General features: G+C 45.0%; 1 protein-coding gene across 1 annotated transcript in view; it reads right to left on the reverse strand.

The window, feature by feature from the left end:
- ACVRL1 (activin A receptor like type 1) overlaps positions 1-27,140 on the reverse strand; it is a 226,429-nt gene that overhangs the window by 112,430 nt on the left and 86,859 nt on the right. The window contains exon 3 of the mRNA XM_069653897.1: positions 6,280-6,504. Coding sequence (XP_069509998.1) covers positions 6,280-6,504 — 225 coding nt within the window. The remainder of the gene's footprint in view (positions 1-6,279; positions 6,505-27,140) is intronic.

Raw genomic sequence — 27,140 nt, forward strand, 5'->3', positions numbered from 1 at the left:
TTGGGCCTTATGAGATTACTAAATGCGTGTCTGCAACTGCTATGAAATTGCGTCTGCCTAAGACTTTACCTATACACCCGGTGTTCCATGTGTCTTTACTGAAACCCGCAGTTCCTGGAATGACTACTAAGAAGCCTCCAGCAATCATGAAAGACGGGCAGATGGAGTATGAAGTTAAAAGCATTCTAGACACCAAGAAAAGGAATCACCCACTATGGTATTTAATTCAATGGAAAGGCTATGGGCCTGAGGATTGTTCTTGGGAGCCAGTGGGAGTGGTACATGCCCCAAGGTTGGTTAAACAGTTTCTTCTGCGACATCCAGGTAAACCAGGACCTGGGAAGGGCCCTGGGAGAGGAGGTAATGTCAGGAATAAGAATAGGAGCGGGTGGCATGGACCCAGGATGCGCCAGATTGTAAATACATGTTAATACATAAAAGCTACATTTCCCAGCAGTACTTGGGACGGTCGAGTAGTCATCTGCTGTGTGTGCGTGTGGCCAGCTGATCCTGATTAGTAACGGCTTGTGAGGGGCGCACGGCAGGTGTGGCTTATTTTGTGTTGGTGCGGAGCTGTGTCGGAGAGAAGAAGGAGCCGTCTGCTGATGGACTTTGCTTGCAAGCAGAAGCGGCAGGCGTGAGTGTTCACAGTGGTGAGAGAAGGAATCTCTGCAGCTGCTACGGGCTACACCATACTACATCCGGGAGGGCTCAAGAGCCTCCCGGACTTAAGATAAGTGAAATGTGAAACTGTACACTGCATTTCTTTAAGTGCACGACCGGGCGCCATTTGCCGGGGAAGTGGGTAAGGTTCGGGGAAGGCAGCATGACAGCCTACTAATTCTCCACTGGTGCTCAGGGGTTCAGGTGCACAACATACCTCGGACAAAGGGACTGGTTCTGTTTTGCTCGAGTGTAAACATTCATTCACGTTTGAACAAGCCCCATGCCTTTGGTTCTCCAGTGCTGCTAACAAGAGATTGGTTGCGAAAACTTTGGGCTGGAAGTGTGAATGGCAAAATGCTTATGTTTCCATGTTCATCACCATTTTAAGTTCAGTGTTTATAAATGTTGCTTATGCCAGCCCCTGGGGCCATGTGTTACGTCTTTCATAATGGGAATATTCCCAATTGTACGTTCCATTCTGCTTGCTATACATAGTGTTTCTGTCAGAGGGTGAACGAGGTACATGTATCAAGGTGTACTACAGAAGTATGTTATGAATGTATCAGGAGTACAAAAAGGGTATGTTAGAGACAAGGAAATGCACCGTTGAGGGTGTTACAAGGTATTAGTCAGGATAGGGTTTTTTTCCTGTTGCATCCCCAGTCCTATCCAAACTAGGTTTTCCCTCACCCTCTATCCAGTGTTCCTAAAATCCCCTACCCTGTCCACAACCTCTCCCTAACCCTCTTCCCCCCACTGGCTGCCACGTGGTGTCCTGTTTACTATATATCAGGTACCTGTGCCAACCACGGTGGGAGGGTCGACTTCATTCGGCTTCTGTGGTTCGGGGAGAGTGTCGACCTCTCTTCCCCATTTATGTTGTGTATCTTGACAATATCCCATTGTTCAGTGAATTTTGGGAAACTACCTAGTCTTGCTAATTAGTATAGGAAGTCATGTGTTTCATGAAGTGTTTATGTCGAATGGGAAAAAGGTGATGCTTTGACCTTTAAGTAAAAGGGCCAATCAAAGCCTATTGAAATATAAGGTTCATATTAGCATAACATTATTGTGCAATGTGTTGCCATGTATATAACTGTGATGTATGCAGTACAAAGTTGAGACATTTCCTTTTTCAGCTGCAAGAAGCAGTGATTAAACAAATGTTCTCCCAGCCAGCTGTCTTCCTCTCTCTAATGATGTATGTCTCCAAGAGGTGGCTGATTGCAGAATGGTATGTCGGGAGGAATACCATGTGTCAACATCTTACTCAATCTGTGAGAGTTATGTTTCTCGTGGACCCATTTTGCCGTCCCTTTTTGGAAGGTGAATGTCTCACAGACCTCGTCTTAAACTAGGAACCCGCCTGGACTGCTAGTATAGGTAGAGTGCACTAAGATCTCGCACTCATTAGATTTCAATTTGTTATATAATTTAATAATCAATCAATAAAAATAATGTTACCCTTTGGTTTGACATGGAGGTATAGTACATATAATCAAGCCAATATTAAATACATTAATCCATTTAAAACACATATAAAACCAATATAAAGTGCATTTGTGCTGAAGTGTCACTATGATGCGTCCTTTGACTACTATTCACAAAACCTGCCTCATGTGCAAAACTTACAAACTTACAATTGTTCTCTAGATCCTTTTAGAGATCCATACAATCATCATGTGCCCAATATGTTATGTTCTTTTGTCATTAGAATCAATCTATAGAACCTTTGTCAGGGGCTAGTACCCCTTCTCAAACCTACTGTACAATTTGCTGTACTCGGGTGGTGTGTGCCTTACTTTCCTAGACATATTTCTGTATGTAGATTGTTAAACGCTGGTTTGTGGTGTTTGTGCCCTGAGGAAGACAAATATCAGCTTTTCATTGAATTAGATATAAGTACTCGTCGAAACTACGATAAACAAGATATTTTGGGACATGCAATATATCTATTCATGCAAGATTCTTGTAGTCGACACTCAGCACTTTTTTTTATCAGCATATATGCATTGAGGGAGCACTGAATTAATAATCAGAGAGAAATATAGCCACAACCCATATGAAAAATAGGTACAATACGGGCATTTGGCCAGCTATGATGATAGCAATCTAGCACCCACTTTTGAGGGTCACTCACATAGGAAAATCATCCTCACATATAGATTATACATTGCTTACCCATGCAATATTAAATTGGAATGTTTTCAGAACTATCAGATGTCTGTATACATTTTATGATTAATCGTTTGCCTAATTTTATGCAATTGTGTGTATTACCTCAATAAAATATGAATATAAAACAATTATTACTGACCGAGCTTAACCTCTCTTTCACCTACAAGAGTCTACCGTATATACATTTTAATTGTTGGTTGTTCCGTGTGACTTTTTCCCTTGGGTTTTTGACTTCTCACTTTCCTCAGGTCCACGATGAAGGGGATACCCATCCTTTTGCTGTAATCTTTATGAAAGTGAGGCATCTGGGCGACCGCTCTAGCTCTCGGTTAAAGGTTTCTCTTGCAGTTAGAATTTGGGAGATCTGTCTTGTGGATCGGCTTTGCTGTCCCCAAAGCAGTTAAATGCCAGAGGAGCATACCTCATGGTCTTTTAAGAGAGTTATGTCCCTCATGAACATCTATCTTGTGGTATTTTGTGGACCTTCCTGCTTTATAAGAATAAAGGACGATCATGTTCTGTCTCTTATGGACCTCTCTTTCTATTTCTTCACAAGTGTTTTACTTCTTATGAACCTTTCTTGTTGTCTTGAGTCTATGGAAGACATGCCCTAATGTCTCTTTATGGCGCTGAAAGCTCTCTTGAAAATGCCTTGTCTCATAAAATGATGTTTGTTTGTTTGTCTCATATAGTCCTCTTTTGCTCTGCCTTATACAAGGCATGTTTCTCATGGATCTCATCATCTCTTTACAGGATCTCCATTTCACAATTTCAAGCCTTGCTCTCTATTTATGTGTGCACTATTCATCCTAGACATGCTTTGCTGTTGCTTTGTGGGTGCCACGTCTCTTATGTAACTTCATGTCTGTCCCGTTATAGGAATTTATTCTCTGAAGTACCCGCTAGTTTCTTTATGAAGGTTATGCCCCTCAGTGAAACACAGTACTGTGTTTTTACAACAAAAGTGTCTGCTGGACACTTGTGGTATAACTGTAGGAGTTGTCTTTCACATGGACTTGCTGTTTCTCTATTTTCAAATTAGTCTCTAGACATGGGGGATGATGGTAACACAGGGTCCGTTGAAGTTGAGCTATAATGCAGATACGTGGTGGTAAGTAATTCATTTTTGTGTGAGTTAACAAAAAATCAACATAATTAACATAATGGCCCTCATTAGGATCCAGGCGTTAAGGGGTTTACGGCGCCGTAAACGGCGCCGACCCTTAACGCCTGATTCCAAGGTACCTTTGCGGGATGGTGATTTTAACGCCTGCTTTTTGCAGGCGTTAAAACCCATGCCGCAAAGGGACCTTGGTGCTAATTACGCCACTGTAATTTACGGTGGCGTAATTAGCGCCTTTCCCCATTCCCATTATGCCCTATGGGGCAAAAATGGGAATGGGGAAGGGTAAAATGGGAAATGGGGATTTACCGCCCCACTCACCTTGGAATGGGGCGGTAAATCCACCATCCACCATGGTGTAAACACAGTTTACACCATGGTGGTAAGGGTACGACCCAGGCGGTAACTTACCGCCTGGGTCGTAATGAGGGCCAATGTTAGTTAATTCCTCCCACTGTGGCATCTATGGTATATTTTGGGAAATTATCTTAATGAATTGCCCCTAATAGATACCAGGATATTTTACTCCGTTCTGCACTAGTACTTGCCAAGTGTGTCAGCTGGTGATCTTATGAGCGAAAATTCAATTTAACGGATTGGCTCTACGTTATGTAAAACTAGCAGACACTTCCTGGACCAAAACCCCATTGATGAAGACATTGAGTGGTTGATCATTGATCACCTGCATCCTGATCAAAATAATGTTACAATGAAGAACAGACACTTCAAATGAGTACCACATTGGATTCAGATTCTTTAAACACACGCACAAGGGCTTAGTGATCAAATGCAATAGGCTGTCCTCTTGTAAGATCCCGATGCGCCATGGGCATGCTACAGACTGGCTCTGGTCCGTCTTTGGACACGGGTGTCAAATGCTCTTCCCAGGAAGACCCAGCTAGCTTTACAAAACGTAGAGAATAGGGCCAATTCTTTTAAGATAATTTCCAAATATACACCATAGAAGCCACAGCGGTGGAATTCAAAAACATCATTTACATTATTTCATTTTTTGATAGCCCACACAAAATTGAATAACTTGCAATCACGAATCAGCATTATAGCTCAATACGTTTATTCTACTAAGATGGGGGGCTATGTGCTACCATCACCCATCATGTCTAGGCACCGCCCTAGCTATTAAGTTTGTTTTTTAGTTTTTAGACATGTACTCCCAGTATGGTTGGATTGCACTATTAACACACCACACCATAACTACGATGCACTGTAAGGTGAGCACAGCTTTGGTCGTCCTATATTTATATTTATGTCTCCTGATTGGGAAATAGAGGGCTATTAAATGGTAGTTCTCTCCCCCTTATTTTTACAGCATAATCAGCGCATATCACAGAGGCCAGAGATGCTCTCTTAAGGTTCCTCTGGAAAGGATCCTAAATGAGTGCTCAATAGTGTCATTCACTTAGTGACTCACCGCTACATTTGCTTTTAATCTTACAAGTTTTATTATTTTTTAGCAAAATGGAACACCGTCCACAATCTCTGAGTTTCACTACCTCATCAAAGGTAATAAGCCATCGTTGTTTGTATCATAGTGTACCTTGTGTTGTTTTTTCCAACTCAAATTAAAATGTTACTGTTTATCAACCGATGGGCTGTTTCAAAGTTTGCCTCATAATGGTTTCCAACATCTCCTGTGCATTCTTGATGTATATGGTTGTTGTTTTCTACTTTTCTATATTTCTTTTGTTTTAATACAATCTCTGCCATTGAAAGGGACCACCTTTCCTTTGCCTTGAATGTGTATGGGGTAACATCTCAAGGACCAGGCTTGTGGTCTGCTAATAGGAGTTACATGTTCCACCAACCTACCTCGAAGACTCTTACTGGGAGTTATTTGGGGAATCCAGACGTGGACCCCTTGCTCACTATTCTTAGAGAGGCACAGCTCCTCCCTACTGATGAGGTCCAACCAGAGCGAAACACGTGTCTTGGGATGCTGTTGGTAATCTTGTTCAGAGGAGAATTGCCTAGCATTTCGGTGCTGGACTGCCCCAGGACAGGACAAAGACTGATATGTTTGGGATATTTCTTCTCTGTGAAAGATAGTGAGCTAAAGACTCTGGGTAAGTCTCTCGTAACCAGGACTAATGTCTGGCAGAGAGACTCCCAGGACCCCCCTTGTCAATTTGGGAGTTATTTGGTACATCAACTTAATTTCCTGACTGATAATGGGAGATATGTGCTGCGTTCACCTACCTTACTGCCTGTGTTCCGCATACATTTCTGGTACCTGTGGAACCAAGGGTCAGTGTCAAGCATTTAAATCATGATGAGTGGAAGAAGGCGGTCACCTTTGACGTCAAGGTCCATGTTGCACTGTTGCGAGTAGCAGCACTTCACAGCCATCACCCCTTCGATGTGTGAGTTGCATTGCTCCAGTTGGTTCGTATTGTGGCAGCCCTTCGATGTAGTACTGCCTCCGTTCGAGTCCCAAACAGCACTGGCAAAGCACGCAACACCCACACAGGTCCCCCCTATGCAATATGGTCCAACGCAGACACAGGTGAAGTTCGGGGCTGGCAAGAGAATGATAAAGAAAGCAGATTTTTACTGACAGACTTACAGAAGTGACAAGATCTTTTATTTAACTATCTTAGAATCTTACATGTTACAAAAGAACAGTATACTGTACAGATTTCAGAATAGATTAATTATTTTGATATCGGACCACCTTAAAAAAATGCAAAGAAGGTATAACGTCATACTTGTGTAGCCACAGCAGTGCCTACCGCATGGACATGGTAGCAAATAAATTGCAGCGAATTATAAATCATGATAGTGTCACATGCAAAACCTTCCCAAGAAGGTCAAAATAAACATTCATTAAAAAACAATTGGTCTTGCTGTTTCATTGTGGGAGGTTCGTCTCGTATGGGCCAGTCTTGCGGCCTAGTAAGTCAAGGTTCTCATGGGCCTGTATAGCTGAATCTGTTTGGGGTTACATCTCAAGGACCGGCTTTGCAGTCTGTTAATGAAGATTACTGTTGGGCAACTCGAGCATTACCTCATCCTCTTGCCTCCTCATTTATGTTAAGTGAGGATGTACCAAGCAACAAGGACCCTGAGCCCAAACGAAAACGACGATTCTGAAAATACTGCCAACAGACATCACACTCTTATTAAAGAAGAGCAGCAGGTTGCATATCAGTGTACTTCATAACTTCGGAAGTAAAGGAGTGCTGGGCTGCACCATCCGCGTGCCCTCTGCAGTGAAGGATAAAGGTAGAGGGTGATGCCCATGTGGCAGCCTGTCTGTTTTATTTCACATGGATACCAATTTTAGCTCAACCTAAGAAGCAGCCACACCTCTGGTAGACCTGCCATGGACCAAGTGAAGAATGTGAATTTGCTAGTGCTCGCAGGCATTGTCTGTCACACCAATCTACTTGGATTTGCTGTGGATTTGTTTACCTTTCTAACCTTGGCCAAATGAAATCTGATGAACGAACAGATACATTTCTGTTTGGATAGAAATTACCTGGTCCACCCAAATCTAGCATGGCTAAAGGAAAATCAGGAATTTAAATGTTGGAAGGATTTCTCCTAATGAGATAACGAAGTCTAGCCAAATCCTTGGGGTAAAAGGAAGATGAAAGTCTCAACATCAAACCTTGCAGAAAGCACAAGGCATGGCCCTGACCAGAGTAAGGCCCCCTCTTCAACCAAACTCTATGATGAAGTTATCAGCACCAACCAGGGGTGTTGGTAGGTCTGGAAAATATCAGGGGCTAAGCTAATAGCAGGACTGGTGGGACTCTGGGCTAGCTAGCATTTTGGTTGTAGCTCCTGAGCTTCTATATGGGGCTACAACCAAAAGACCCGGGACTATAGCCCCCTTAACCCCTCTAACAACACCTCTGGCACCAACAAAAAAAGAACTTCAAGGGAAGGTATTGGACAAGAACTTTCAGTAGTGGCTCGAAGGAGGCAGCCTGGAGTGCCACAAGGTCCAGAGGCAGAACCCATGCAGGAAGGATTGCCATCACTGGAAGGTGGGGCAAAGGAAAACTTCTCAGGAGAAGGGAAGCATATGCTTCCAATAAAGAAACCCCGCCCGTACCTCTGTGAAAGCCCAAATGGTAGCCTTTTGGTCCATGCCGGTAACTTACCGACTCCGCCATGGAGAAAGGGGGAATTACCACCCCATTACAAGGTTGGCGGGGCGGTAATTCCCCCTTGCTCCATGGCCCTTCCCCATTCCCATTTTTGCCCCATAGGGCTCAATGGGAATGGGGAAGGCGCTAAGTACGGTACCGCAAATTGCGGTACCGTACTTAGCACCAAGGTCCCTTTGCGGGTCCCTACTTTAACGGCTGTGTAGACCAGCCTTTAAGGTCGGGTCCCGCAAAGGGACCTCGTAATCAGGCGCTAATGGGTTAACGGCGCCGCAGCCTTTTACGGCGCCATTAACCCATTAGCGCCAGGGTCGTAATGAGGCCCATAGTCTGCCCACATATTGGCCCTCATTAGGACTCCGGCGGAAAACCATCGTGCTATTAGCACCATGGTCGATGCCGGAGTCCGCCATGGTGGAATGGGGAATTACCACACCATTCTGAGGTTGGCAGGGCGGTAATTCCCCATGCCGCCATGGCCCTTCCCCATTCCCATTTTTGCCCCATAGGGCTCAATGGGAATGGGGAAGGCGCTAATTACGGTACCGCAAATTGCGGTACCGTAATTAGCACCAAGGTCCCTTTGCGGGTTGGATTGTAATGCCTGCAAAAAGCAGGCGTTAAAATCGCCAACCCGCAAAGGGACCTCGTAATCAGGCGTTAAGGGGTTAACGGCGCCGCCACCTTTTACGGCGCCGTTAACCCCTTAATGCCAGGGTTGTAAGGAGGCCCATTGTCTATTCCCGGAATGTAAGTCACCATCAGAGAATGAAGGTGAACTGGAAGCATTTTTTGACAATGGCCCTCATTCCAACCCAGGTGTTAAGTGTTTAACGGCGCCGTCGGCGCCGTTAACCCTTAATGCCTAATTTCCACCTTAACGCCTGCTTTTAGCAGGCGGTAAGTACCAAGGCGCTAAGCGTCCTTGGCGCTAATTACGGCACAGTAATTTACGGTGCCGTAATTAGCACCTTCCCCACTCCCATTATGCCCTATGAGGAAAAAATGGGAATGGGGAAGGGTAAATGGGGATTGGGGATTTACCGCCCCACTCACCTTGGAATGAGGCGGTAAATCCGCCATCCACCATGGTGTAAACAGAGTTTACACCATGGTGGTAAAGTAGGGAACTTATCACCTGGGTTGGAATGAGGGCCAATGAAACATAATTCTTCAGGAGTACATCTAGATCTATAGCTATGTAATAATGGTCATAATCTCTTCTGAAAAAGGTTTACTGATTATTGCATGTCATTTCCTTTAATCATTGTATAGCGCCTTTCACCATGGGTATAGTCCAAATGCGCTGTAGGTTGAACGCCCTTGGAGGGGCCAAAGTCCAGAGTATTGGAAATGGGGTGCGAGGGGAAAAATGCAGTGGTTATACACAAAGGAATGCCTTGGATCGTTACATTCAGCATTATGCTTACATCTGGGTTAGATTATAAGGTGGCACCATTCTGCATGCATTCAGCTATCATGAAAATGTTCTTTAATGGCAGAATTCTGCTGATACCCGGATTAACCGCACCCAATATCCGGATTACCAGCAATAGACAGTTGTCAATAAATAGTGTCATCGACTTGCTATCCTCAAAGTGCAATAGCTTGCCAACACTCCAAATCCATCCAAGTGCAATACAAAGGTCACCTTCACAACTCCTCGAATTGCAAACATTAGCTACACTTCACAATTTCTCTAAGTGCCATGAAAATACCTGCCCTCAGTGTTCATCCAAGTGTGGTACACTGCCCACTGTCAAGTCCGCCCAACTGCAATGCACTACCCTGATCGGACAGTTTAGGTGCTGAGAGAAAGCCCACCTCCACATTATTTACACATGATTACATTGCCCACCCCTAAACAATCCATATTCAACACATAGTACAACCTCAGATCCATCCAGGTACAACACATTTCCTGCCCTCATGATGCAATCTAAGTGCAGTATATTGTCCATCCTCAGTGTTCGTCTAAGTGTGATACTCTGCTTACTCTCAAGTCCATCTAACTGCAATTCATTGCCTCTATCATGACAGTCCATGCCCCCCCTAAAATGCATTAAAGGGTAATACATTGCCCACCCCTAAGCAATTCCAATGCTACACAGCAGTCTACCCCCAAATTCCATCAAGGTGCAACACATTACCCGCCCCCAGGAATGGTCCAAGTGTGACTCAATGCCCACCTTCAAATCCATGCTGGTGCAATATATAGTACGCTTTGGAGTTTTTCCAAGTGTGGGGGGTGGAGACACCCAAGACTCCTCCAGGCGCCATACCTTGGCTACACTGATGCGGGGGCGGTGGGGTAGGGGGGGGCGATGGCACAGAGTAGAGGACGAGTGAGGGGCGGCAGCAGGGCCCAGAAGAAAGATAGAGTAGTGGCGGTGGGGGGGGAGGGGAGATGAACCCCTGCACCCTACTGCATGCGTGCAAGGGGTGGCGGCAGGGCTTCAGGTTCCGGGGGGGGGGTGAGGGGAGCCGAAATATTGTGTAATATCTGTGATAGCATCCAGTGAAGTGCTTTCATTAACATCAGGATAAGATCAATTGTTTTAAATAAAATAGGGCCTTTTTTCTTCAAATTTTTGGAGAAAGATAGGGAATTGGTGAAATTAAGGATGAACAATTAAAGAATGCAGTATTAGATAAGAAATAAAGGGACAATAAATACATGTGCATGGTAGTAATATTGAGATTTGTTTGTAAAGATGTCATGTTAACAAGGTTAACCTAAATCAAAGTAAACAGCCTTAATCTGTGCATAAGCCCATCCTGCCCTGCACCCCCCTGGAATATTTACATAGGGGGTTGCCACTATATTGCCCATGCAGACCTGCACTGCATGGTTCTCAAGATAATGCACACAAGACCAAAGGGCTGGGAATATGACTGACAGATCCAGCCGGTTGGCCGACATGGAGACCAAACGATCTGGGTTCAGTCATTTCCCCAGGATCACCCCACAATCATTCTTGTTGGCATCCGAAGTGACAACCAAGGCAGCCAGGATAATCAGGGCCATTCCTCTGAACAGGTTCTTGTCCACAAACGACCCGAGAGGGAGATGGGCAGATTCCGTGACACTGGCATCTGAGCCTGGAGTATAATGTGCCAGTACATGTTTCACAGAAGAGAAAGTGGAGTCGCGCAAGGTGTGGTCTGCCATCTTCCTGTGTATCTGCAACCACTGATGAGCCGAAGGAGGCGGGTGAACCACAAGGGCCATCAGAGGGTTCTGCTTTCTTTTAGCACTGTGAGTAGAAAGGAATCATTTGGAAAGCACAGTTTTGAAACGTGCACCAAGGGGAAGGTATCATATCAGATGTGTGTTGATTTATCAACCAACCATGTGCCGATAGAATGTTGTAGACCAGTTGCGAGTCTGACTGGAAATGGGGTAATGAATAAGCCAAACATCTATGTGCAGTGCAGGTGGATAGCTCTCAGGTCAAGTGTTTGCCTCTGATACGTGCCACTCTGCACATCTCAAATTTACATAAGATGATGGGCCAACTGAGCCCTTCCTCCTTCTGAGATAGTTATGTTTACAGCACTTAGTCACAAGAGGAGCCTACCATGGAGCAGCATATAAAAACCTTCTATTATTAATATTATTATGTATGGCCACCCCTTTGGGTATGATGTGACGATTCTCCAGATGGTGTCACTTCTCTCCAGAGGAAAGCCCCTTTCCATGAGGCCAGGGAGGTCCGGCCGCTAACCAATAGTCCCCATAGGGGTGGTAAAATGTGGGAGGACCTCACGGGGAACAACTACCCTCCTGGGGCTAAGAACATGAGTTCGGGACACAGCCCTTTTAACTCCCAACCCCACGGGGTAGTAACAACACCCAAATCCTCTCTGCCTATGATCCAGGCTGAAACCATGTGTCATTGTAAACTGTCAGACAATCTTGCTGTAATGAGTACAGGGACAAAGAAGATCCTGAGCATGTTACAATCAAGTAGGAAGAGTGCTCAACCAGCTGTTGTCAATCGAACTGACGTTACGCTGGGGCAGTCCCCACTATTTAAACTGCAAATAATCAAACGAGAGGACTAGAGGGTCCAGAGAAGAAGACTGACATGCAGGGTGTGGTTCGTCGCAACATACAAGCGTGTTGTGAATGTCAACAGGGTGTCGGCAGTAGCAGTAGCAGTAGAAAGTGGAAAGGGCATCTTGCAGGTCGGCAGGACGTTTACAGTATTGGTAGTAGTAGTAGTAGTTGTAGAAGTAGAAGAAGGTGGAAACTGGAGGTCGAGCGAAAGACCAGGAAAACACAAAAATGGTATAGCACCCTACCAACCCGTGAGAGGAAGACTGGGTGAAACGAAGGTGTACCTATCGAGAAGAGTTCGAGTGAAGTAGAAAAGACTGAGCATGGGATGGCCAGAGAGTATCTTAATAGTCAACTGAGAGCCGGCACAGTTGAAACTAAGAGAAAGTGTGGAGATGGCGTGACCTGTGGTGGGTGGACCGTGTGGTCCGAGAATGGCGCCAAAACCTCCAGCACGTTCCTAACGCAGAGCTGCATAGACAATTATACAAGAAACATCAAGAAGTGTGAATAACACGCTACCTGCAAAGGCTGGTAGGTCAGGTCTGCAACGAACACCCGAACCACCTATCGCCAAGAACTGCGAAACCAGCGGGCCCCGACAAGAGAAGAAGGAAGAAACTTAACATCACGGAACAGCCTCAGGAGAACCAGTGAGACGTTTCCTGCCAAGAGCAGGTAATAGGAATGGGAAAATGTCCGGAAGGGAGCCGTGGGACATGTAAGTGAGCAGAAGGAGATGCAAGCAAGGTTGTAACTCAGTACAATGGGGTTAGGTAAAGAAAGAGAACATAATAAAAGAGACTTACATTAACCATGGGCTGGCGCTCAACATTTGGCCTCCACAAGTCAAAGAAGCGGATCCTTTGGAAGTGGACCTCAAGAAAATCAACTGTACTGACCAAGGGGTCTTCGAGAGCATCATTGGCGAGAACAATATCCTCCTGGCGTACAGCCTGGAAACTGCCAACCTCCTGGCACGTGTCCGTGAGCCAGGGGATACCTTTTGCGACATACGACAATTATGCAGAAAATTGTCTTTTTCCCGTCAACACTGGATCCCGCCAAGAGTCATTGCCCCTTTGAAAGCAATGGGACACATTTCTTCTTTTCTATAAAAGGTGGAAGGCAAGACCAAAGAGTCACCGACAAGCATCTTCATCATCCCAGTGGGACGAGTTAAAAATGCAACTACTCTATTAGACACACTAGCTTCGGAAGATGGAAGAGCAATTGACAAGCCTCTTCGTCATCCCAGTTGAGCAAGTTCAAAGAAGGTAGAGAAAGTAGAGGATGAAAGAAACCCTTGGCGGGAACTCAAGAGTTATTAAAGAAATTAAAGCTCAAATAGCCAGGAAAAGGCTTCCAAAGAACTGGGGAGTCATTCTCCGGGCCCACCTTGAATGTTGCTGCTTTTGTGGTTAACCTGGGAACTATTCTTTGTTTGTGAACCTTGAAACATTTCCTGAGCTTGAGAACACAGCACCCTGAGAGACTTGTTGTGACTGCATAAGCTGTCGAACCCCTTCGTCTTCCCGTCCCTCCACACTCTCCTCACCTAAGTCTTCAGAGTGACCTGAGTTCAGTAGATTCCGCCGGCTCAGGTAGTCCCGTTCTTTTTTAGGTAGCACTTGCCTGTCTCGGTGAGAAGCCACAGTGACTGCTGATTAGACAGCCGTCCTGGGGCCCCTTTTCCGGGAACAGGCCGGACAAAAGGGAAAAAACCCACACGTGGGAAAAACCCTTAGGATACTTCTGGCAATGAGGTAGGTGAAGATCCAATCTTGTAAACAGTAGGACTGGAAGCAGATACGAGATCCACAGGGTTGAACACAGGAGGGAAGTCCAATGCAACACCATTAGAGGTGAAGGAAGCCAATGCAACTACCGGCCCAAGGGAAGTAAAGGCGCGGTAAGAAAGAGAGAAATTACAGGAGAGAATGCAACAGAAAGAAGAAAAGGGAAAACTGGAGAACCGCGAGTGAAAAGAGCGGCAAAGAGGAGAAAAAACGCCCGCCACCGGAGCGGCAAGACTAGGAGGAGGAAGCAAAGAAGTGCCGAGGGATCGGCAAGGAAGAGACTGGAAGAGGAAAGGCCGCCACTGACAAAACGAACCGGCCGACAGAGAAGGAGAAGAAACTCTATCCCAAGGATAAGGGACGAGCAACCCGCCGCTGGGGGAGCGCTAGAACCAGAGCCGCTGGAGCGAGAACCAGCAAAGGGTTGAAACGCAGCGACTGCCGGTGTTGAAGGGCAGATAAACTTCCAGCAGTGCTGCGATTGGCCAATGAATCGATACCAGACACAAAGAAGGGACTAAACCGCCCTACCTGCCGGTTTGCAGCCTCCAACGTGGAAGGAGCCGCCACCCGCGGTAGCAATTGTGGATGACACTTGTACCCAGGAGAAGGGAGGCATTCGCCTGGGTTGTAGAAATAACTGCTTAAATTAGTATTTGTGTTTAAGTGGTAGGGATAGAATAGGAGTTTGCACTATGATGGTGAACCTTTGATTTGGACTACACTGACTTCCTGACTGCCCGTGTTTAGTTTGTTTGAGGTAGGGAAACCACCTCTAGTTAGGGCTAGATAGGATTGTATTTGATTTAAATAAAAGTGTGTAACAACCACTACACCATCGTTTGGTCAGACTCCTCATCCCATACTGCCACAATGACCATAACAGCCTTTGGTGTAGAGGCCTCATAAGGGCCAACGCCATGGTGACAACCCGAGTGGTAGTGCACTGACCAAAGGGAAGGACCAGAAATTGGTAACTATCTACTGCTACATTGAATCACAGGAGCATCTGGTGAGGCTTGCAAATGGGTAATTCTGCAAAAATATCTCTTGGATATGTGAGTAATCATGCTTTATCTAACTGTAGTACTACTATAATAGCATACATAAACTGTTATGTTATGGATCACTCAAAGGTTATTTTTGATTTTCAATAATGATTTTATTCATATTTTATCATAGCCTCATCGCAAACACTTCATCAGAGCATTAAACTAACATTTTTGTGCAAGCCTCATTAATGTATATGATTGATATTGTCTTCCTCCCTGGTTCACTATTGTATTCCCTCTTTCACAGTGTCTCTACCCGTGCTGTACAGTAGTGCTCTGTGAAGTAACCTGAACCCAGCATCAATTTGACTTTTTATAAGAGTTATTGATTCATGTCCTCATTTGTCTGTGACACCTCGTCCTCACATGTTTCCATTTTTAGTTCGGGCTATTAGGTGCTAAGCACCACCTATAAGCGGAAACTATGGCATTAAGAGTACAGATAGGGCGAAATGGCATATGATGGCATATGATGAGGGACAAAAAGGTTGTAGGTCTTGTTTGGTTATTTGCACACCAATTGACTGCACATGGCCATGCTAATGCCTACGGCCATTCCCACGCAGTTCCTGCCCTTTCCTGCCCAAATCACCTCCTCATGGGAACACTTTGAGCTTGCTTTAATCAAGCCTTACCATCAAACCTTGGGCTCGAAGTGCCTGCTAGTTTATTCTATAGCAGTCTTCTGAGAGTTACTACCATTAATAGTCCATTAATACCATTACGGCAGTACGTGGCAAGGGCCTTTCCCATGCCTACACAAAAGCCTAAACTGTTGTCATTGCCAAGTTTCTTTTGTTGGTGTGCTGATCCTTTCAATCATGTACACTCCGGTTTATAGTTTCTCCTTATTGTTTCATCTTGCCTGCCAGTGGCCGCATGACGCCGGGATTAAGTCATTTTATATATCACTTCTGTTTTTGTCGAACTGCTATTTTAGAAACATAAGGGGTGTCTTTTTTTTGGATGACAATCGCGATATCATTGAAGAAATAAAGAGGCCCAGTGCAGAAGGCTTTCACTTTATTCTCCAAATGTGCCAATGAGTACTTTGGGTTGTTTGGACCATACAGAATATTTTAATTGAAGTGGTCAAAATATTGTGAATGCCAATTATTACGACATGGGTTCCCACAACAGAGATGCAACTACTTTTTATCGTTGCGGATAGAATGTTTAGAACTCCTTCATCACATTGAATACCAAAAACAGCTTAACGCTAGTTGGGAAGTACGTTGAGTCGCTGTATGCGAACCCACACAACACCGTTTTTTTTTTTAAATCAAATTTTATTAGCATTTCATAACATAGAGTAGAGCACCATACAGAATAAACCCCTCTCACAACAGGACATTTGTCCTGACCACAATATGTCTCCTTCCCTCGCCCCTTCCCTCTCCAGCACACAGCCTTTAGCCCAAAATATAACAATTAGAAGCAATAAGTAAGTATAGGTAGCTGTGAAATTTTTATTTGTCAAACAGCACCAATGTCTATACCTAACTAATATGGTTAGACCTACTTTAAAGCAGAGATGTATCTGTTCAAAGGGATTCGGGGAGGACCTGCTTAGAGACCACATGTCTTGCTGTAAACCCACAAGTAAGGGTGGTACGCATTTATAATGACCTTTTTAATCAAAATAATAAAGGTATCATTTCATATATATGAACAGCACGTGATGTGCTGTTTGCTTGTGGCACAGGAGTTGCTGAGAATGCAGTACCGTTGCACCGTATTTGAAGTTTAGGAACATGCAAACTAATCTTTAGTGGAAGAAATAGGAAAGCAACACTGAATGAATTGTGTTTGTCCACATGTTCAACGTTTTCTTGAGCATCCACATGATGCTTAACATGTTATTGCGCTAACTGACAAGTGCCAGCGAGGAATTTAGCGGCATTGTTGTAAATTCCCTGAAGAAGTTCCAAAAATCTTTTGCGTGAATTTGATGGAACGAAACATGTAGGGTTAAGTGACAACATCTTGAATTGCGGTTGATAGGAAAAAGTGCACAGTTATGCCTTAATGTTTAGAACCAGAATAACTCAATGAATATGATGACATTTTAATTGCCTGGCGTGAAACAGGGCTGCTCTCTAGGCGCCACGCTCTTCAATTTCTTTTTTTCAGATGTAGACGAAGCCCTGAATAGTGTGGCAATAAGACCCGAGGCGGCGGGCCAATACCGGCCCAGATAAAGCCCCTGGGGCCGTAGTTACAGGGCCGCGCGTAGCAAGTGCCTTAACGAAGCCCCGGGGCCATTATCTGGGGCGGTATTGGCCCGCCGCCTCGGGTCTTATTTCCATTAGCACCCCGGCCCGTTAGACCGGGGTGCTAATGGCATTTTTTTTCTGTTTCGCTTGTTTCGAAACAGAAAAAAAATTTAAAAAATTTAAAAAAGGCCACCGGGAAAGGGAAAACGTAGTCTGCTTTCCCTTTCCATGGCGGCCATCGGGAGCAGATGCGCTGGGAACACTTGTGTTCCCAGCGCGTTCGCTCCCAAGATCAGAAGAAAAAAGAAGGTAAGTGAGGTTGGGAGGGCGGAAGGGAGGGGGACGGGGAAGGAAAAAAAAAAAAAAGAAAAGTACCGCGGTCTCCGGCGGGGGACGATGGAAGCCTCCAGCCGTGTGGAGGCTTGGAGCGGGGATGGCCCCGCTCCGAGTCTCCACACGGCTGGAGGTTTCCATAGTCCCCCGCCGGAGATCGCAGGATAGAAGGTAAGTCGGGTGGGGTGGGAGGAAAAAAATAATTCTTACCTGAGTCTGAGCTGAGTCCCCGGCGGACTCAGGTAAGAATTCTTAGAGGAAACACGCACCCAAGCTAAAGAAATATAGTACCGAGTGGGTTAAAGGTACCGCCCACAAGATGTTTATGCCATGGCCACAAAATGGGTCTTTATCTAAAGCCGTCTTACAACATATGACAACATATTTGCATGACACATATACAGGCAAGAAGTTAGAAAAACGCCTTGCTGTTCACAAGTTATGGAAAATGTAGGAACAGGGAAAGGAGGAAGAGCCGCCAACAGATTGGATACTTAATGTATGCACAGAGCGGGGTGAGACGCCTACTGCGCCACCTGCCCCACCCAAAACGAAAACTGAAGAAAGTAAGGACGAGGGATTATACCCTGAGAGAACTCAAAGCGGCCAGGGGTATAGCAACCCCACATATGAGTCACCTACACATAGTAGTGACAAAAATGAAGGGAAAGATAAGGACAAGAATATTACCTCCGCAGTCCCAAGGGACAATGAGAGACATGATGAAGAAAGAAGAGAGCAGGCACAGACAAGTGCATCTCTCGACGAAGAAAGAGAAGGGAAGAGATGGAAGGGAAGCGAAGATAGAACTGATGAGATAGCATTCACAAAAGACGAAGGCATGGGAGGACAAATTCTATTGAAACTCGATGGCAAAGGCATTGATGACGTGAAACAAAAGGAGAGGTTAGATGAGACAGGGAGAAAGGGGAAAGAGAAGGAGTTAAGAGACGAAAGGATAAGAAAGAAAGACAGACAAAGGTGAGAACAGCTATATCGCGAAGAGCAAGAGAGACAGCTCGATCCCAACCCAAGAGCAGCCAATGACCAAGACAAACAGAAACAGCAAAGGTTAGAGGAAGAGCAAAGGATATGTGAGAAAAGAATAAAAAGACGGAGAGATGAGGAAATTCGAAGGGCAGATGAACGTAGAAATGAAAAGAGAAAGGATGAAGATAGGGTCAGAGAAGAGGCGAGGAAACGCAAAGAATTTGATGACGACGTAGAACGTAAGCGAAGACAGAGAGCATGCGATCTTGAATATCTGGGGAAAGAGGTTAGAAAACCCGCTCCAGTTGTAGACTGGGAATACATCGAAGAATTATTTCCTGAGTACGATTCAGTACTAGGCACGTCTAGGGCAAATATTGATGATGATTTCGACACCGGAAGCATCAGAGAAACGATCGATAGAATATATGATGAAATGGGGCTAGAACAAATACCCCAAGGGGTGGGGGAAGACGAGCACCTGGAGAGCACTCAGCTGTATGACACTGAGGATGTCTGCCGAAGTAGTGGGAATAGTGTGCTATCCCTGGATAGATTAGAATTAAGTAGGAACAAAGAGGATATGAGAAGTCGCACTAGTTGGGGACAGACAATGTCCGACTCTGAAAGGGAGGAGCACGAGGAAAATAAGGAAGAGGGATGGAGCAAAAGACGACTCCCAAGACAAAAAGGAATAAGGTGGTCAGACAATAGCGAATCTGCACCGAGAGCATCAGAGTCCGCCACGCAACCTGACCGATATGAAGAAGTATCTCACGGTCAGAGGGAGGTGTCTTCTCTGCCCTATGTGGACAGACTAAGGGCATTGCCAGGTAGACAGCGATGCAGGAATATTACCCCTGCAATAGACAGGAGAACAATGAGAGAAGAGAAAGAGGGCTACTCATAAGTATGCTGGTAGTGTTGGTACAATGTCCCTAATTGCAGAGTCAATGAATTGGGAAAGACCCGCAGTGGCCCATTCTAAGCCACTCATAATGGGTCATACCTGGGGTAGCATTGTTAATTCCTTGTGAATTTTAGGAAGGAAATACATTGTGGGAATAACAGGATTGGGTCTGTATAAGAAAGATTTTTTATCATCTGTGAGAGTCCCACATGAATGCCAGTCAAATAGCAATGTTTTGCATTGGGTGACTGTTTCTAAGGTAGGATTGCCTGGTAACAATTGGTAACATCCCGGAGTACTGAGATGTTCATTAGTCATAGCAATATAATCAACAGTATTCAAAATCACAATGTTGCCGCCTTTACCAGCATCCTTGATAACAATGCTGGCATCCTGGGCAAGATTGCTGAGAGCAGTTTTTTCAGAAAGCGTATGATTGGACTTGGAAGACAGATACTGCGGGTGATCAATGTGTTTGTAAATGTCTTGTATGACTGCCTGATAAAAAGTGTCAATAACATTTGTGTCAGTACTGACTGGTATAAATTTGGATCGGGTTTGTGTTCTACCATTTGCAAGTTATGTTGGTGAATACCCAATTCTTGTTGTAAAGTATGGGATGGGGATGGAATGTCCTCATTAAGTGACATGAGAAGTCGTGTGTCTTCTATATCAGATATGGTCAATCTACTGAGTGATGGTGAAGCCACTTGTGGCTTAAAAGTTGACACTTGTTGGTGAAAATACTTTTTAAGTCTAAGCTTGCGAGTAAATTTGAATAAATCAACTTGAAAATCAATGAGATCAGAGTGACAACTTGGTACAAATGAGAGACCTTTATTCAAGAGGGATAGTTCAGCAGATGACAAAACCTTACTAGATAAATTGAAAAGTAAGTGCGGAGAATCGATTTGGTAGCCAAATTCTTGAGACTGGAGCGGGTTTGTCGCTTGTTTGCGTTTCTCCCTTTGATTCAAAGTGAATTTGCAAAGATTGGCCAATGAATGTTCTACCACCTATGGTAACAAATTTATTTCCATCTTATTCACATGCAATGTCTAATTACCTTACTGTTTCAACATAACTTTGTGTGCTTTAACATGTTGCAATGTTTATTTGCCTTTTGTTTTGCTTTTCTTTGATGGGTACTGGCCCCCATCCCTTCCGCTCTTTGTTTTTTACATAATCATATTTGAATTTCATTTTCTTTTTTATGCAATCTCGTGATATCATGTATTATCCATATATATTGATTTGTGTTTGTCACCATCACAGTTTTGCCTTGAAAAAGACCCAATGTTTAGGGTTGAAACACGTGTCGGCAGTTCTGTTCTATGCACTCATTCTTAAAAACAGTTCAAAATAGCACTGACTCGTGATCTTTTTGGACTTTACTACTTGTCACCTTGTGCTTATTGTCTTGTTACATAACACAGTTTATATGTGTTCCCTTTTAACCTCATTAGGGCTGCGCAACGACCTAGAGGTGACACCTTTTGAGTTTTCAGATCTAAACAACACCCTAGTTAGTACTTTGTTGTATTCATGTTTACGTTTTTCATCTATTTAGTGCCATTTTACTAATCCTTTGCTTTCCTTTGCAGCCAGCGGTGTACCAGGGCGTAACTCATATTTTGGGCAATACTCACCTCAAACTGTCCTTTTGTACTCTTGAGGGGTATATTGTCAGGAAGACTATATTGCTTCACTACATGTCAAGCCACCACTTCTGACTTAGCCCTTGGGTCTAACACCATTCTGCATCGAGGATGTTTTCAGCTATTCTGGCACCCATGGAAGTGGGGTTTCGTGCCCAGGGCAACAGTGTACACACCTACCTGAACGATGGGCTCAACCACGCACCTTCATTACCCCTAGCATGGATGGACATGACTATTGTACGAAACCTCTGGGAGTCATTCAGCTGGGTCCTGACCCTGAAGAGATCCCTACTGATTCCCAGTCAGGAGATGGAATTTATTGTGGGTCTCTTCAAACCGAGGAATGGGAGAGTCTCCATTCCTCTAACAAGTTGCACAAGCTGCAGACTGGGCTCTCGGCCTGCAGAAGAGGGACTTTGGCATGGCTCACCAGTGGCTGGGGGTCCAGGGGACATGGAAGCATCAGTCTTTGTGGTCCCCTGGGCCAGGCATCAGCTGAAGCTACTGCTGTGTGCCACCTCCTGACTCATCTCGGGATTCTGCCTCAGTAGACTACTCTAGGAAGATTTGAGTGCCCCTCACCCCCACACCCTAGACCAGGGAGAGCATGGTGAGGTGGCTTGAGGGGTCTCAGCTGCTACAGGACTTTCCTCTGTATCCTCCCCGATTCAACAGTCCGAACAGATGTCAGTCAGATGGAGTGGGAGTTCTATCGTTGGGCAATTCTTGGTTCATGGGAAATGGACTTTGAAAACAGGGAGATCTTCGAATTGGCGAGAGCTTTCAGCCATCCTGGATGCTCTGCTTGCCTTTTCCCCAGAGCTCAGGGGGGTGGGTGGTCTTGGTTCACAAGGAAAACATAATGTCCCAGACAAGGGGCAGATTGGGCCATAATGAGTGATGGGAGCACCAATCTGATAACCATTATGGAAGAGGCAAGCTAGCCCAGTGAAAAGGCTGGGCATGTCTTCAGCCTCAACCAGCAGCTGAGGAGGAGTTCCTGGGTGAAGTTTACTGTAAGTACCACAGTGGGTATGCCCACTGGGCCATTGAAGGCCATGGGTGTTTTGCGTCCCCAGCCTTGCATTGACCATTAGAAATGCAGGCTGGGACCTGCAGGGCTAAATGTGTGTGGGGGTGCTCCTGCATTTCCCCACATATTGATATGACATCACTTTTCCCCAGGCGAAATTCCTTTCCCAGGAGGCTGGTGCGGTGCAGCCGCTACCCAACAGTCCACCTAGGGGTGGTTTAATGCGGGAGGAACTCATGGGGAGGGACTCAAAGCCTGAGGACATGGACGATCACCTCGGATACAGCCCTATTAAATGTTTTCACTCCCCAACATTCCCTAGCCCATTCCCACTGTTAAGAACTACTTCATTGAAAGTAAACCTATCTATTGTTGTAAAATAGGAGATACAGCCAAAAGTACTAGGATGAGGAAGAGCACAGGAGAGAGAAGTTTATGACTGTGCTAGTACTGGTTTGAGGTGGCCCAGAGGAAGCATGAGTATTAAGTTGCTAACAGAGACAAAGGACTTTTGCAATCTGCATGGGAGGAACTGTATACAATGTAAAAAAAGGAACAAAGGTCTATAAAATGTATCACGCCCAGCTGTTTCAACAGTGGCCGAGTCAAACCCTTCCTGGGCCTGGCAGCAGGTGTTGAGGCGAAACCAGCACAGAGATCCAGGTGCTGCTGAAAGACCGGAGGGAAGAGGACAACAATGAAGTACTGTGGGAGGCAAGATCAAACCCAGGCCGAAGACCAAGCACAAGAGAGGAGCAGCAGAACATATAGGAGAAGTACCATGCAGCAGTCGGAGCAACAGCGGTGAACCAGCAGAGCCGGAGAGAAGACCTGCAGTCCCAGGAAGTAACAGTGGCATACCGCAAACCCACACAAGGTAACGGGAGGTATGGGAAACCCAGAGGGGATGCAAGGGCGGGAGGGAGACTGGTTTACAAAGCTCTCTCTGACCTAATAGCGGGAAGCCCGCTACTTGGTATAACCAGAGAATGGTCTGGGACCCAAAAGCCAACACTGAGAGCAGTAGAGGATATCTTCCTTGTCATAGTGGGGAGGAGAAAACAACTGACCACCGGCTAGGGAGGATAACTCAGCGGCAACATGCTCGCCTTGGAAGCAAGATGTCACAGAGCAAAACAGGTTTGATCCCCAGGTCCACGCTTAGAAACCTCTGTGTATTAAGCGCGTTATAAATAACCTATCATATCATATCACCAGAGATGGCTCTGGGACCCAAAGGCAAATACTAAGAGTACTAGAGGAAATCTTCGTCACAGTGGGAAAGAAAGAACCAGTGACCACCAAAGAAGAGTCTGGGGCCCCAGCAAAAGGACACAAACAAGGAGAACTTCTTTGTCACAATAACAACATTAAGCCCAGTGATCAACAAAGAAGGATTTGGGACTTTGTTAACAACAAGCCAGAGTGTCAAAGTGTACATCAGCTGAAAATTGTGAGAAATAACTGTGCCAAGCAAGTGTTTAAGAAATCACACAGGAGGAGTTTGGGTAGCAGTTGGCTTCCTCTACTCTAAGAGCACAGTTGGCAGCAGTAAAGGTGTTTCAGGGCTCCTGGATCCCTATTACTTCTGCTAATGAACTAGTCACATTGGATCTCCTGCTCATATTGAAAGCCTTGCCTGCTCCTTCCTTCAAGCCCTTGGATGATCTGCGTCTTCACCGTCTTTGCTATACACGTCTCTTTCTGGTGACCCGAGCCGCTAAATGTAGGGTTGGTGTGAGATTGAAACTCCTCTCTACCTCACCTCCTTGATTTTGGGGTGGGGGAGGGGCTGGTGAGACAATACCTTGACTGGAAATCAGGCATCAGAGAGTGTGAGGAAATGTTTGTCGCCTTTGGTCCAGGACATTCTGGGCAGAAGCCTACTACCCTGACTCTTAGCGGGTGGATTCGTACTGTAATTAATATGACATTTGTGGCTACAGGGCTTCCTCCTCCAGGAGCAATGCAGGGTAGATCTACTAGTGATATATTTGCTTCCTGGGCAGCTTTAAAGGGTGTCCCCATGGGGGGCATTTGCAAAGCTGCTACTTGGTGACCCCTGAGAACTTCAGGTCAACAGTCTTGTCAGGCATTAATGACTGATTAACAAATTAAAGGGTTATTTTGGGTGCACTGTAGTCGGTTGTTCCGGGCTGATTTTGTAGTGCAATTTCCACCTTTTTTTTGCTTTCAACTTCCTCTTATGTCGAGGATTGGGACGAGCAAGAGGAACGAAGATGACTTATCAGTGATCCAATTACTCTGAGTCCTTCTCTTCTTTGCCCTAGTCTTTGGTTCTTCTCCCCAACCAGAGGGGGTAAAGGATGAGGAGTCTATTGATGGAACCTCGATGGAAGGCATGCTCGGTAAATGCTGTCCTTGTGATGAAGAAAAGAAGGGCTAAGAGTAAGAAGGAAGGATGATACAAAGTGGGAAGAAAAAGGGTAGGAGTATTGGGTGATGAGGCATGGGTGTGTCGTCTGCCTCAATCCTTTGGTCAGTTTTACATATTGCAAGTGATCTTTTTAACAGTAAACCCAGAGGTCGAAGTGGAGGGAGCGGTCGGGAGCGGTGCTCCCATACTTTTTCATTTTAAGTTTCACTGTTCCTATACTTTCATTTTAAAATAAAAGTGTAGGAAGAAGTTGAAGCTTGCACTTCACTGCACATTCCCATAAATAGCAGGTGTGTTTGTTTGGGGGGTTTGGATTGTGTGTGGGAGGGGGCGCAGGGATGGGGTTTGTGGGGAACGAGGCAGACCAGCAGAGAACATAGATCCTCTACTTCTTTTCGTACACTTGGACCACTGAGTAAACCCCATATTTGGACCCCAGTTCTTTGTTCCTGGCTTAATGTTACACACCCCATTCCTGGAAACACTGAGATTTTCTAGTTCAAAAGAATGGGGCGACAATATGAGTCTTCCAATTACAGGCCTATCTCCAACCCGGTTGCAGCAAACAAGATCTTTGGAAAGCTTCTCCAGGGCAGGAACGAAGAGTGGGAACAGGCTAGTGTAGTTATGGCCACCATCAAGTGACATTTTGAGAGGGGGCTGGTACCACTGATCAAGACCTAATGTATGCCACATGTCAGTTCCCCAAAAACATGTCAGCTTACAGAATGGTTCCATATTAATGGGAGTTGTGTCCCTTAAGGCCACGTTCAATTCAGCAAAAAGAGATCTTCTCTGCGAAGTCCTCAGTGCACACTGAGTGGCTCAGGCTTCAATAAACCCAGTAAGAGCCCTGCAAAATGGCACTAAGGGCACAGTGAGAATTTGCCCTAACAAGGGACAAACCAAGCATCCTACTATCAATGGTGAAACAACTAAGACGTGTGCAGGCACATACAACTGAAATCCAGGATCAATATAGTAGGTCCTCTTGAGGTAGTACGCTGGGATGACTACCTGGACATCATGTTTTCCAACACTCGATCATAAGAATGCCAACTTGTGAATAGCACTCAGAGTCTAGGAAGGTCAGCTGGAAAGGTCCTCCATTTTAGCTGCTGATTCAATGGCCAAGCAGTCACCACCCTCTTTCAGCATATGGTGCCAAAGATGTGCTTGAGAAGTGCTATTGGGACTGTTTTTCTGAAGTCCAACTAAGGGCTTAGTAAAACCATTCAACTGAGGCAGTACAAGACTCCACTCTTAGTACAAGGCTGTACCACCTGAGTTCATGGTAGCGTAGACAGAGCAGCCAGGCTTATTTTAGGAGGGAGAGAGGGCTGTAGAACCAGTACAAAGACATTGTAATACAAATATGGTCCAAAGAAACACTGACACACTATGTATTGTAAAAATAAATGGTTTATTTAAATCTAAGTAGGCCAAGATAAATATTGTGGGGAATAAGTACTATCACAGATCATATAACACCTTATAAAAAAACACAACACTATGGCTGCAGGTAAAAAGACCAAAGCATATAACCTAATTTGGAACACCTAACATTAGTTCTAGGGAAGTCAAAACCAATAGTTACTTTTTGTATTACTTACGGTAATACAGGCTAATAGACACGAGCAGTTGTACTGTGACGCTCAGCAAGAAATCACATAGTAAGTCTACTGAACAATATACGTTTCAGAATAGTGGAACACTTGTTCCAGGAGCAGTATAAACCTATAACTCTGATTCAGGGCAACACGGTTATTCTAGGGAGTTGGACATAGAGTATAATATACAATTATACTTACTTTTCAGCTCAGTGGAACACAGTCTAAGATCAGTAAGACTTATTACACTATGTTTGGATGGCTCAATGCAGACCAAGGTTAGCTACACCTAAGAACACTTTTCAGGAATGGCCCACAGCTATTCCAGGCAGGTAAAACCTAATGTGTAATATACTGTTACAGTTTGCTTTTCAGATCAGTTCAACACTGATTGAGGTAAGCAATAACATTTTTACTTCTTTTTGAATGACACACTGCTAACACAAGGTAAGTAAAACCTATACACTTTTCAAAAGGAGCTATATGCAACTTAGAGGTAAGTATAACCTAAGGCTGACTTATTCTGGACAGGCTAACAGCAGGCCAGGAGAAGTAAGAACCAATTGGGGCCTCTCATTCATTTATATCCTAACAGAAATAGTACAGTGGAACCTACAGCATTACTTTTGGGAAGAGGGGGACCCATTCACAGGCGAGTAAATTAACCTACTATCTACTTTATTTTAGAATTGCGAGACAGTTTCTTCATTTTTTAAACCTTTATTTATTTGACTTGACAACACACGAGTAAACAGAGACACTCACAGCGTAACAACAAGACATCTCTTCACAATTAAGAAGGTCAGGGTCTAGTTGATGTCGCAGATATATGATTCAAGAGACATAGTTCATGGGACGGCCCTAGGGGTGGACAGGGAGGATGCAGAGGATTCCGTGTCCGAGTTTGAGGTCCTGGCGGACATATAACTGCAAAATCTCCGCCAAATGTCCCTTGGTCTCGAGTGCGGGTGC

This window comes from Ambystoma mexicanum, chromosome 3q (assembly GCF_040938575.1).
Source record: "Ambystoma mexicanum isolate Mex_15411 chromosome 3q, UKY_AmexF1_1, whole genome shotgun sequence".
Classification (NCBI taxonomy): domain Eukaryota; kingdom Metazoa; phylum Chordata; class Amphibia; order Caudata; family Ambystomatidae; genus Ambystoma; species Ambystoma mexicanum.